This window comes from Condylura cristata, unplaced genomic scaffold, assembly GCF_000260355.1.
Source record: "Condylura cristata isolate star-nosed mole 26May11 unplaced genomic scaffold, ConCri1.0 scaffold00029, whole genome shotgun sequence".
NCBI lineage: Eukaryota > Metazoa > Chordata > Mammalia > Eulipotyphla > Talpidae > Condylura > Condylura cristata.
Genome location: NW_004567130.1, coordinates 14,289,635 through 14,302,506, shown reverse-complemented (window position 1 = coordinate 14,302,506; position 12,872 = coordinate 14,289,635). Strand labels below are relative to the sequence as shown.

At 46.5% G+C, this 12,872-nt stretch overlaps 1 protein-coding gene across 1 annotated transcript in view; it reads right to left on the bottom strand.

Moving 5' to 3' along the window:
* Nucleotides 1–1,313: 1,313 nt before the first annotated feature.
* Nucleotides 1,314–12,872, bottom strand: part of VSIG10 (V-set and immunoglobulin domain containing 10) — a 37,605-nt gene continuing 26,046 nt past the window's right edge. The window contains exons 5-9 of the mRNA XM_004691001.2: nucleotides 9,889–10,182; nucleotides 6,591–6,701; nucleotides 6,283–6,298; nucleotides 4,730–4,938; nucleotides 1,314–4,051 (exon numbers count right to left, since the gene is read on the bottom strand). Coding sequence (XP_004691058.1) covers nucleotides 3,996–4,051; nucleotides 4,730–4,938; nucleotides 6,283–6,298; nucleotides 6,591–6,701; nucleotides 9,889–10,182 — 686 coding nt within the window. The 3' untranslated portion in view covers nucleotides 1,314–3,995. The remainder of the gene's footprint in view (nucleotides 4,052–4,729; nucleotides 4,939–6,282; nucleotides 6,299–6,590; nucleotides 6,702–9,888; nucleotides 10,183–12,872) is intronic.

Genomic DNA, 12,872 nt, shown 5'->3' with positions numbered 1-12,872 from the left:
GGTAAAATCTCGAATTCCTTAGAATGCAGCTGAGGGTGAAGACTGGGAGCAAAGGGACCCAAGTTGGGTAATAGCCACATGGGGGTTCAGGGGAAGATGTGTTTAAAAAGAGGTGGTGGTGGACGGCAGAGGGGGGGGGCTGAGTTGAGGGGGGAAACCAGGGAGGGGGGCACCGGTAGCGGGAGAAGTGGGGAGCTAAGAAGACCGCAATGGGGTGGATGGGACTGGGTGAAACTGGGGGTGGGAGCCAGGTGAGAACAGTGGGGAAAGGTCGGAAGTGGGAAGAATGAAAACGTGAAAAACAGGGGGCTTTGGAACCGAAGTGGGGTGGGAGAGAACACCTGATCAGAGAGGAAATACTGAGGCTGGAGAATAAAACTGGGCGCACGGGAGGCTCAGTGGGAGCAGAGCTAGAGACCAACAGAAGCTGGGAGATAAAAGGTGCGCCAGGCTGTGTTTTTAAACGGGGACCAGAAAAAGAATACCCAGTGGAAAATGGAGCAAACCAAGATTAAGATAGGCAGTGGGAAAGATCAAAAAAGCGGGGGCCCCAAAATGGAGAGGCTAAGTAAACATGAAGGGGACCTGGGCAGCTAGAGGCCAAAGAGGGTGGGAAAGAGGAGCTCCAGAACAGGAGGGAAGAGAAGTGAAAACAGAAGTAAAATGTGGGGTGGGGTGAGGAGAGGCTCAGAGCGCAGGCTTGTGTTACAAGAAACACACAGCGAGATGGAGGGACTGGGTTAGAAAAAAGATGGGAAACGAGATGGAGGGACTGGGTTAGAAAAAAGATGGGAAACGGGTTAAGGTAGAAAACAAGAGCTTGATGAGAAAGCAAGAAGAGTAGAAAGGGGGATCTGTGATTGAAGAAGGCGGCCTCTTGGAGAGGAACAGAAAACAGGCAAAGGGAATGGAACTGAGCCAGTTCAGCCAGTGAAGCGAGACATTGTGGGGATCGCAGTTGGCTGGGCCCAGCGAAAAACCCCAGTCACCAGCAGCTACTGGATGGGACATTCTGCCTGTGCACACACCCCAGCTGAGTCACCTATGCCAGCCCTTTCGTGTGGGAAAGCATGCAGACTGGCAGAGACAAGTGTTAGCGGACAGGCAGGTAGAAAAAAAATAAAGAACAAGTTTCTCAGGGAGCTTAGGAAAGGTGAGTTTGATAAATCTGCAAGACAGGGAAATGGCGAGGAGGACAGCACCATTACCAAGGCTGGAAAAGCTTCTAAGACAAACTGAGGGAGGCAAATCTTTGTTCCCCCAAATCTTTACCAATAAGGTCTAAATCAACATCATTGAAACATTTATTTAAAAATAACTTTATTCCAGAATCTGTTTTAGAAAATCGTTTGATAACCTCAACGATTTTTTCCTAAACCACCCCCGATGCGAATACTAAAATGTGAATAATGCAGAGGTTTCTGTTTATTTCCCTCACAGCAGATCCTAGCCAGTCCCATGGTGAGAAATATCCGTTGGCACTTACTGCTTTATAACAGACCTTCCCCAGCTAGGACACATTTCCATGTCTCGGTGCATGGGTGATGGACATTTTTTGATCATGCAATTTCCCTGCTGCAATGATAGAGCCTGTTTGTGCTTGTGAGAACAGAAACTAATATCAAAGCCATAGGATTGTGGGAACCCCTTCCCCAGTATCCACCAGTTTTGAGGAAACATATAATAGCCCTGAAATTTTTATGTTCCTGGTTCTGATAAGCCAAACTCCTTCTGGTCTCTAGAGTTTACCATGTAGTCAAACAAAGATTTTTTTTTTTTTAAGCAGAATGTGACATGTTTGACTTTGCAACACCAAGTTTGCCAACTGTGGGTTTTTGGAAAAGGGTCATTTTAAAGAAAAGCCTTAGTTCTTTAAAAATCCTAAAAACTTAGAGACCCCCTTCCTGGGGGGGGGGGGAGGCACCCCCACCCCAGTACCTGGGCTCTTAACAGACCCAGCTATGTTAATGTTCCTACAGGGCTTAAACATAAGTGAGGGCAGTCACAGCTCAGCCGGTCAGGGGGTTAGTGAGTTCAGCAGAGACCTCGAGGTTCCTACTTCTTAATGGAAAATCTTGCCTCTCCTATCAGGTGAAGTTGCAAGTGAAGAGGAAGTTGTGGGAAGCATCTCAGAGGTGCTGCAAATCACTCACTGCATTCCCAGCTAGGATTTCCACCTGCATTTCTTTCTTGAAATATAGTTGTTTCTGCACAATGGACTCTCAAATTCAGGAATTATTAATCATGGAAGATCTTAAGGGGACTAGGTCTGTTATCAGTAACTTTAAAAGTCACCTGTCTAAAACTGTCCCCTTTGGAAAGGATGCTCCTGTAGACTGGGTAGAGTGGTCAAGTACATGAGGTACCAAGCATCAAGAGACCCGACAATGAGACCTGCAGTTCACAGCTATTCTGAGGGGTGCAAAGTACAGCCAGCTCCCCATTATTCTGTTCTGGGGAGGGGGGTGGACAGGGCTCACTTGCAGTAACTTGTTCGGCCCCTAGTCCCTTCATCCAAGAAAGCAGGTCTCCCCCATCTGCACCTGCTGGTTAAACTTGCACACAACCAGCTTCTCATCTTAGAAATCTCAGCCCCTTATTGGAGGAGGAAAATTCTCATTTAAGCTGGCCCATTTGAGCAAGATAAGCAACATTAAGGAGTGTAAATTCAAGTCAGATTTTCATGTTTAGCACACAGCTTCTGCACCATTATAAAGTCCCTGACATTTAAGAGGTTTGCATAAAAGCCGGGGGGGGGGGAGGAATTCTCTACACTGTACAAGAATCTAATGTATCAGTAGCTAAATGCTCATGTGTTATTTTCATTAGAAAATGAGTATCACTGATCAGTGCATCTTCATAATCTCCCTAAGAAGCAGGAAGGAAATAAATTTTTCCATTCCTGTTTCCAAGATGGCGACATACGCCAGAGGAACAGGTCTACCCAAAGAGGACTTAACCTCAGACACTCAGGTATGAAACATTTCTCCTGCTTTCTTCAAAGCCTTGGGAGAAAGGGAGCATGGGAAGGCTGAATGCTAATAGTGCAACACCTGTAAGGCTCCTGTATAAACACAAAACTGCAAAGTGTGAGGTTCTGTTGAAGGCACTTCCTCTCGTTAGCCCCTACCTCTTTAGAAAGAATGATACCTTCAAGGAAGCAAAAATCATCCAGGAGAGCTCTAAGAACCCCCAGTCTGAAATCATCCCACAGAAAAACAAAAGGCCCAAGCAGCAGCTGGTAACTTACAGGTGATTCGCTTTGTCCCCAGCTGGCAGGCAAAAGCAGAGAACTAACACTCCATTGAGATGTTTACACATCCCCAAGGTCCTAGCTTTGTCCTACCACAACCCTGTAAGGCTTCACTTCTTCCACAGACATGGAAATGGAGGCCCCGAGCAGAGACGTGCCCATGTCCATGAAACAAGCAGCAGGACCAGGTTCCAGCCTGGGTGTTTCTGGCTCCAAAAATCAAAACAACGTGCCACGGTCTGACGACTGTGGATAGCTGGCACCTCTCCCTCTCCCAGGGGCGCGGCCCTCATTTGCCTGGCTCTCATCTGGGGCGCGATAAAGGAAGTGTCCCTACCACCCCACACTATTCCCTCCTGCGTTAGGGCAAGCTGGCTACAGACCCTCAACAGTGGCCAAGGTCACTGAGGTCACGTGCCAGCCCCACTTCGCATTGGCATCAGTCACGTGATGAAGTCAGAAATCACACAGATGGGGGTGGGGGGCGCAGCCTCCCGACTCCACCCCTTCCCAAAGCATTATAACATAATTGAGAAAACTTACAGCCAATGAAACCAAATTTTAAAAAAAGGAAGGAAAAGTCCTGTGTGTGTATATGTTTGGGTTTCCTTTCTGCTGAGAGCCAAGCCACTTTGAGCCCTCAGGTAGGGGTGCCAAGTCAAGTCAAAGCAGAAAAAAAAACTCATCTTCAGCGAAGTTTCCCAAGCTTGTCAGAGAGGACGATGAAGTGCAGTTCTGTTCTTCAGACCGGCTTGTCGTCTTCTTGAACTGTGTCACTGTGCTGCTCACCGCTGTCCTCTGTACAGGAGGGAACAGACCCAGCCCTGAGCAGCTCAAGAGAGATGGCTGTGCGCCCTTCAGCCTAATGGAATTATCTTGATTTCCTGGGTCTTTACTAGTGAGCCCTGAACTCACAATTTGTGGGGGAGTAGATGTGGCTGGGGGTGTTTCCACTCAGAACCCTCCAGACGCCCACTCTTCACACTCCTGGCTCTCAGCACCCCCCTCACCTGGAATGCCCCCTCTCCCTTCTGCTTATTCAAGCTCAACTTGCCTTCAAGACTCCCCCCACATGTCCCGCTTCTTCCATAAAACTTTTCCTGACCTATGTGTCCCTCAAGGCTGTCTCCCCCTGAGGGTCTTCTATTTAGAAATAATATCATTTATCAGGCAATTAGCCAACTCCTTGCAGCAGCTCTGCTGCTACTCTTAAAATGTTGGCTAAATCTCATTTCCATTTTCATTTCCTAACTGGTTTTATAACCAGCATGCAGCTATAATCTTTCTTCTATAGCCTGCAGCGGGCCTTGATAAATGCTCATCAGTTTCACTGTTGTAATGGTGGTCACAGTTTAATCTAGAACCGAGAGCCTACTGTCCCGCCCAGCCTTTTAAAAACCAGACTCACCCTCTAGAGATTTCCTACTGGGAAACTTGCCAAGCCTAGCAGAGTACCTTCCAGAAGGGGGCGCTTACCTTGCAGCTCCTGGAGTCCACCGCCCATTCGTTCTATGTTCCCGTTGACCAGGGCGGTCACTCTGTGAATGTGGCCATGCTTGTGTACTCTCGGCAACTCCTCCCTCTCACTAGTTTCCTCCTCCTCCTCTTCAGCAGTGTCTTTCTCCTCTTCCTCCACCTCCTCTTCCGAGTCCACCAAAACCATGACATCACCCAAGTCTTGCCCCCTAGTTTTCCAAAGGAGGAGAAATCATCAGGAAGCAATCCTCCCTTTCCCAACTTTAGCCTTCTCTACAGGGAGATACTAGAATCTTTGTAACCCCTTGGGTACCATGGCAAATTCTTTAAGCAACTCAACTTGGCTGTGGGGCCTGACCATACAGTTGTAATTCTCAAGAGCTACTGCAAGAGACCACTACAGAAAACCCTACCTCAGGCCCTGTTCCTTGGGTAGGTGACTTCCTGTCCTAAGCATCCATCCCTCCTAGCCAGACTCAACTGTTCAGTTCCTTTCCTGAAATGCCCTTCTTTCGCCTCCTCCTCATTAGTCAAAACCCAGACAACAACAACAAAACCTCTTCTTCCCCCAAGTCTTAAGCCACCATTGCATTTGGAATCCATGCCCCGCAGCTGAGCATTTAATCCCTTCTTTTATTGTTAGTCTTGCCTCCCCAGCTAGAACGTGCATTGCTTAATGCAGAACAGCGGGGCAGCCAGTCACAGCCCTAAGAGCATTACTTCACATTTCATCCTCACAGGCCCCTCTGCAGCAAATGACAAGATCCAGAGAGGTCAGGGGTCTTCCATGAGCACAGACCTTAGGAACAGTGGAGCTTCGAGCTGAGCCCAGGTCAACTAAGGTGACCTCCTGTAAGGAACAAGCCTGAGGAGGGATGGACTCACTGAGAGAATGGCCCTGAGATGAAGGGCAAAGAAGGCAATGTTTTCCCATGAAAGTCGGCCCCAGTGGCAGCCCCTCATTTTGAATGGGCAGGAGGGCTGCTCTTCCGTGAGATCACGGGGCTCTGCACTTCCCCCCAGACTCACTGTAGGAAATGAAACACACAAATCCCATTCAGTAACGCTGCCTCTGCTTTGGGGACCAGGCTTCTGAGCATGCTCAAGACTAGTCTTCCAAAACATGCTATAAGGGGATGACTTGTTTTTTCTCTTAGTTCTATTTAGAAAATTAGAAAAAATAAATGCATGAGTGACTGGGCTCAACATGTACATGCTGTCTTTATGCCCAATGGCAGCCAGCAACGTGCCCCACCCTGCGGTCTGGCACTGTCAAAAGAGCAGACTTTGGATCACTCAGATTTAGGTCTGATGCAGGCACTGCTGTTTATGCCTCAGATGAGCTTGCAGCAATTACTGGGTTTCCATCTCCTTGTCTCCTTGTCCCATCTCCTGGGGATGCCACCACCAGTCCCGAGAGCGTACGAAAGGCTTCACATGTGCCTAAGACATCGCTAGCCCAGGGTCTGACGTGTGGTGGATCCACAGTGTTCGTTACTTACTAGTTTTATGAAAGGAAACAGACAGTGAAGACAGATCATGGAAACACTCACCTGAAAGTGCTTCCTACTGAGGGGAGAAAGGAAAAAAAAATTAATATCCAGTAACATCCACTTCAGCCTCAGTGAAGTTTTTAATCAACCTCCCATTTACAAAAGAACAGACAGTGAGAAACGGACCTAATATGAAAGAAGTCAGGGTGTTCAGGGGTGTCATTAGATGCTTCATGACTGTACATCTGGACCCAATGCGGGAGCCCATGGAAAGGACTTCAGGTAGGAGCATAATGGGGCTTTCTCCTCCCCAGCCACAGCCACAGAAAGAAGCAGAAAGAAGAGCAGGACTATCAAGAAGCTCTTACCTTTCCAGCAGAACACAGGGCTGTAATACAGAATAAGCCCTGCGATGATGGCGAGTCCCAGCAGAAGAAGGCTTACAATAGTTCCCACAATTCCCCCGACGTTTAGAGGTTCTACAAAGACAAATCACACCACTGACGAGTCCCCTGTGAACACATGCCACTCAGAGAATACTCCTCCCTCCACTCCATGGGTCAAGTCTTATGTTGACAAGACATGTAACCTCTCTGCAAAGTATGGTAGTTATCTCGTCTCCTTTCCTAGACCTCAGCAATCAAATGAAGCATGTGTTACAAAGGAACACTGGAAGGTTAAAATCTCTGTGTCCAGGACACAACATGACTATTTTTCAGGGGATAGTAATGAAGAGTATGACTATCAGTGTCACAAATAAAGAGTGATCAATGGAACTGAACAGAGAGTCCAAAGACAGACCACACATAAAAGAAAACTTAAGACAGGAGAGATTAGATTAAAAAGAGGGAACTATTGAGAGGTGATGCAGTAAATAATGGTTATCCAAGTTGCCCTGGGAAGGGGGTCACAGAGGTGCAGAGAAAACTGATCCATACCTCATACCATTCACAAATATCCATTTTGCAGGATTAGAGATTTAACTGGGAAAGGCAAATTGTTGAATTTTAGAAGAATATGTAAGAGAATATCTTTGAACCATGGAACAGCAAGGACCTCTTAAGAAATTCTTACAGGGGGTCCCTCCCTCGAGGCACATTGGGTTAAAGTCCAGCACTATGAGACTATCCACAGCCACTGCAGGACGAGTTTGACCCCCAGCTGTGCAGGGAGCTGAACCACATGGTGCAGCAGACCTCTTCTGACCACCCACTGCTCCCTTCAGCAGTGTATTTCAATAGATCTGCCTGTTCTGCTCCCCCCTCTGTCTCTGGTGAATCCTTTCACCCCTCCCCCCCAGTGGGTGAAAGGGCTTTGGGCTGTACCCCAGTTCTTGTATGCATAAATAAATAAAACTACAAATTGCTAGTGAGTCATAAAATCAACACTAAAGTAAGAATGTTGGCTAATCAAAGCAGACCATAAAGTGAAAAAACAACAAACTGAAAGGAGATATTGAAAGCTAAATGTTTCAAGGAATTTGTATGTGGAATCTCTAAAGAATTCCTATATTTCTAGAAAAAGGGGGTAATGTCAAAAGACAATATTTTATGAAAAGAACATAAATAGCATAAATATAAGAAACAATGTTCAACTTTATTAATAACCAGATAAATTCAAAATAGTGCCACAACTAGTTCCATTTATTTATTTTAAAGATTTATTTTATTTATGCAGATAAGAGCTGGGGTATAGGCCAGAGGTGCTGGGTTACGGGGGGCAGGGTGAGAGGATTCACCAGAGACAGAGTGGGAGCAGAACAGGTGGATCTGCTGAAATCCACTGCTGAGGGGAGCAGCGGGCGGGTCAGGAGAGGTCTGCTGGGCCACGTGGGTCAGCTCCCTGGCTGGGATCGAACACAAGCTGGGTGGCTGCTGAGAGCTTCATACAGCTGAGATTTAACTTCCAGCACTACCAGGGAGGCCCCACCCGGATTCCATTTAACACCTACTTGATGGGCAAACAGCACATAGCCTGCAGGTGAAAATGCGGAACAATATGGCAGCAGTTAAAAATGGAAATTGGCAAAACTACTCTGGAAAATAACTTGGTGGTTACTTCATAAAAATAAAAACCTGTTATGTTTCATTTTTACTCAGTGAAGGCAAATCCTAGAGAAGTATTTGCCCAGGGAATTGGAGCATACAGGTACACAGGAACTGGGTAAAAGCGCTCACAGCAATGCTGTTCACCACCACAACAACAAAAACCCAGAAACCACACAAACATCCATCTGCAAGAAAATCAATAAGCCAGTGGCCTCCCTGGTGGCGCAGGGGTTAAAGTCTCAGTGCAGTCACCACCCAGTGTAGTCCCAGCCCAGGGAGCTGACCCGATTGGCAGAGGACATCTCCTGTCTCCCCACTGCGCCCCCAGCAGTGTATTCAGTAGATCTGCCTGTTCTGCTCCCCACTCTGTCTCTAGTGAATCCTCTCACCCTCTGCACCTCTGACCTATACCCCAGTTCTTATAGCATAAACAAATAAAAATAAATCTTTAAAAAAAATCAGTCGCTCAGTTGTGGAATAATTGCACAATGGAAGATTATATAGTGATAAGAAGGGATGAAGTATAGTTATATATGTTGGCATAAATCAATGCTGGAAACAATGTGGAATGAAACAAGCCAATCACAAAAGACTACATTAATGTGGAAACAACCATTTTTGAAGCTCTCAAACAAAAAAATATATATAATAAAATACTTAGAAATGTGCATGTGTGTAGTAACATTTTTCTTAAATAAAACATGAAGCTCAGGAAGTGGTTACATTTTTCAGGGGCCCAGGATGAAACTAGACAGGGGGCCACAGGAGTGATTACCAGATAAAATACAGCATGCCAGTTAAATTTGGATTTCAGGTAAGCAACAAATAACTCTTTGCCTATATCCAATGAGATATTGGGACATAATTATGCTAGAGAAATTCCTGAAATGCAAAGGTAAGAGAATGTTCAGTTTTTTTGTTTTTAATTTTTTGTTGTTTTACCAATTTCCATTGTCAACAGAATGGGACATTCTAAATCTGGCCACACTGCCGGGACAGGCTACTTCAGCAATGCTGGTGTACTAATTTACATCTTAAGTGGGATGGTAGATTCTTGAGGGTTCGTTTTAGCATTATGTTTCCCAACTTTAAATATAATTTGAGAGTCCTCCCCATTGGCACAGCGGGTTAAAGCAAAGCACTAGGAAGTTAGCTGCAGCAGCTTCAGCAAGCATTCAATCCTGGGCCAGGCAGCTGACCCACATGGCACTGCAGACTTCTCCTGTCTTGCCCACTGCTCCCCTCAGCAGTGTACTTCATCATTCTGCCTGTTCTGCTCCCCACTCTGTCTCTGGTGAATCCTCACACTGCCCCTGCACCTCTGGCCTGTACCCTAGTTCTGTAAGAATAAATAAATCTTTTAAAATATATACACACACACACACATACATACATATATATATATTTTTTTTTGAGGTAACATATTTTGAAGTTTTTCCTCCCTGTGCAAATGTTAGGGATTTAGGACTGGACAATTTTCCTACCCAATTTGTCAAGGCAGACACATGCTTTCTCCAAGTTAGCAGTGGACCATATGCAGGGAAACACCAAGTTGTCCTTCTGCTGGTGCCAGGTCTCCCGACCCTCTCCAGACTCCTCCTTTGGGGCCATCACCTACCTTTCACACTTAGCCAGATGTCCACCTTCCTTAATCCAACGGAGTTCTCGGCCCGGCAGACGTAGTAGCCCTCGTCTAGGTCCTGGGAGCAGTTCCTGATGGTGAGGGTGGAGCTCTGGCCATTGTGCATGACGACGTAGTGACTGCTGGACTGGATGACCACCTCGGGCTGGGTGAGGTTCCTCAGCCACAGGATCTTGGCAGGGGGGTAGGCTCCAGACACCTGGCAGGTAAGCGTCACATTACCCCCCAGAAAGCAGGTCTTCATGGGTTCAGCGAGAAGGGAGGGGCTCCCTGGTGATCAGAAGGTAAAAAAAAAAAAACAAAAGCACAAATATTTAAGATGATTCCAGCTATGGCCATGGATGTTTTCCAGGAATATTACCTCCTTCCTAAAGAAACAACTACAGGAATTTCTGTACTACGTGTTGTTCATCTTCTGGAATCATTCAAGTTGACTTTTATCAACCATGTACGATAGGTGAGGCAATGCTTTGCAGATTGACCCAACTGATTCTCACGAAAACCCTGTCATTATTACCACTTTGCACATGAGGAATCTGAGGCCCACAGAAAGTTAAGCAACTTACTCAAAATCACAACTAATAAGAGATGTGACTAGGATTTAGAGTGACTAACTGTCCTGGTTTGCCCAAGCCCGAGGGGTTCCTGAAACGTGGTCTTCTAGAGCTATCATAAGGAAAACGTGGAGCCTGGGAAGCCAGACTCTGGGTCCGTCTTACTACTTCTATGCCATGGCTTCCATGTGTATAACCACATCACCATATTTTAAGAGTGAGTGCACAGCCTGAAAAGGGTGTTCAAGGAGAGAGTAGGGCAGTCATATTAGTTTTCAGTTGCTGCTGTAACAAACTGCTACAAACTTGATGGGTTAAAACCACAGAAATTTATCTTTTTACAGCATTTCAGGAGCCTGAAATGATCTGGGCTGGACTCCAGATGCTGGCAGAGCTCGCTCCTTCTGGAGGCCTTAGGGGGCCATGCATTCCTAAGCTTTTTTAGCTTCAAGAAGTCACCCATTTTCTTGGCCCCTCCTTGCATCATTCCAGCCTCTTGCATCTGTCCTCACATTGCTTCCTGACCCCCTTTCCAAGGACGCTTGTGATTACACTGGGTCTCCCAGAAAATAAGGGATCGTCCAAAATCCTTAATCACATCTGCCAAGTCCCTTTCGCCATGTTAAGATAACAGATTCACAGAGTCTAGGGACTAGGGCCCGGATATCTTCGAGGTGCCATTAATCCACCTGCCAGAGGTCTCTATCCTAGACAATTTAGATGGTAGCATCCCTGTGACCATTAGTCTGATTTGAGTGGGGGCGCAGAAGCTTATGGGCCACCAAAGCAATCTATTTGCTTTCGTTCCACCAAAACCCTCCCCCAAATGCACACGTCCCCTGGGAAGGGCAGTAACTATACATCCTGGGGGACTTATTCAGTTCACACTGTCAGCAGCTGCAGGGTGCAGCATAGCATGCAGAAGAGGGGATCTACATGCTCTACATGTTGCCGCCAGGCAGTGGTGGCAAGAGAACCTAGTCTCACTGCTGGTGTCCAGGAAGAGAGAAGGTACAGAGCAAGGGGAAGGTGTGGAACAGCCCCAAGCCCCTCTCTTTCTGTCAAGCCCACAAAACAGAAGCCCCCAACCTAGATTTGCTGAGATATTCACATATACTCCTTCCTGAACCAAGAGCAGGTTCTTCCCACACCACCCCCTCACCACCTTTATCTCTCTGTGGTTAACCTGAATTTCCTTCGGAGGTCACAAAACCAGCAGCACTGACAAGCCTCATCAGGATGTTTGTATCTTGGGGTCCTCAAACCAAAGTTTAAGAAATGGCCTAGTCATCCTTTATTAAAAGCAAAACCAACAATTCTCCTTTTACCACCACTTGCCTCTCAAATAAATGTCACGCACATGAATACATTTTTGCCAAAAGCACATTTGCCCCTTAAAATGTGGAGTCACACAGCCGGCTTACACAGCACCTATAAAAAAAGAATTCAGTTTAAGGGGATACTGTGTCTAAGGGGTTGTGGGGCAGTGGGGAGGTGATTGTCGAGCCACAGATCTTCATGGGATGGATGATATATCGGGGCTGTCGTAGGGATGGGTAACAGTGCAGGTGCTCATGAGTTTTGCGACCTATCAGCCATTTAAAGAGCAATCTGGGCACAGGAAACAAAAGGATCATTTTTCATCATTTTGGAAACTATGTCCCCAAAGGAGACATTACCTTTCAATGACTGAGTAGTCCTCTCAAATGAAATGCTGAGCGTGTGGTCCAGGTATCAAAAGTATCAGTCCCCCACAGGGGCTCAGTAAGAAATGTGAGTCTGGAGTCCACCCCAGACCTAGAGAGTCAGAATGTGCATTTTAACTGGCCCCAGGCAACTTACATACAGCATCAAGACATGAGAGGTGCCTCAGAGGGAAGAGGGGAGGAATGAACAGCATGAGCTTGGCGAAAGTTCCATGCTCTGCTTCCTATGCTCTAGGAACTGAGGGAAAACCTGGTCAGCTTCCTTATCCAGAGACATTTCTTAATCCTGAGCACACTTAAATCAAATTCCTGGCCATGGCTTAGGGGCCACAGGAATGTGACTCAGACAAGATCTGCAAATAAAATCAAAAGCGTGTGTTTGGGGTTGGGGGAGTGCATAACACAAAACCTCCTCATCCTCTCTCAGCGTCAGCTTATCACTTACCTATTTCCTGGGACTTTCTGTCTATAACATACTTTGGTGTCTTCATTACATATGGCTGTGAGCATTTGTAAATTTCTCTAAGTCAAATCAGAGTAAGTGTGTTGTCTCTCTCTCACCATCTCACCATCCATGCAGTGTAGCATAGTGGGATAACAGTGCCCTCCCCAAAATTCATGTCTACCTAGAGCCTCACAGTGTGACCTGGAAATGGGGTCTTTGCAGATATAATAAGTTAAGGATCTCAAGATGAGACCC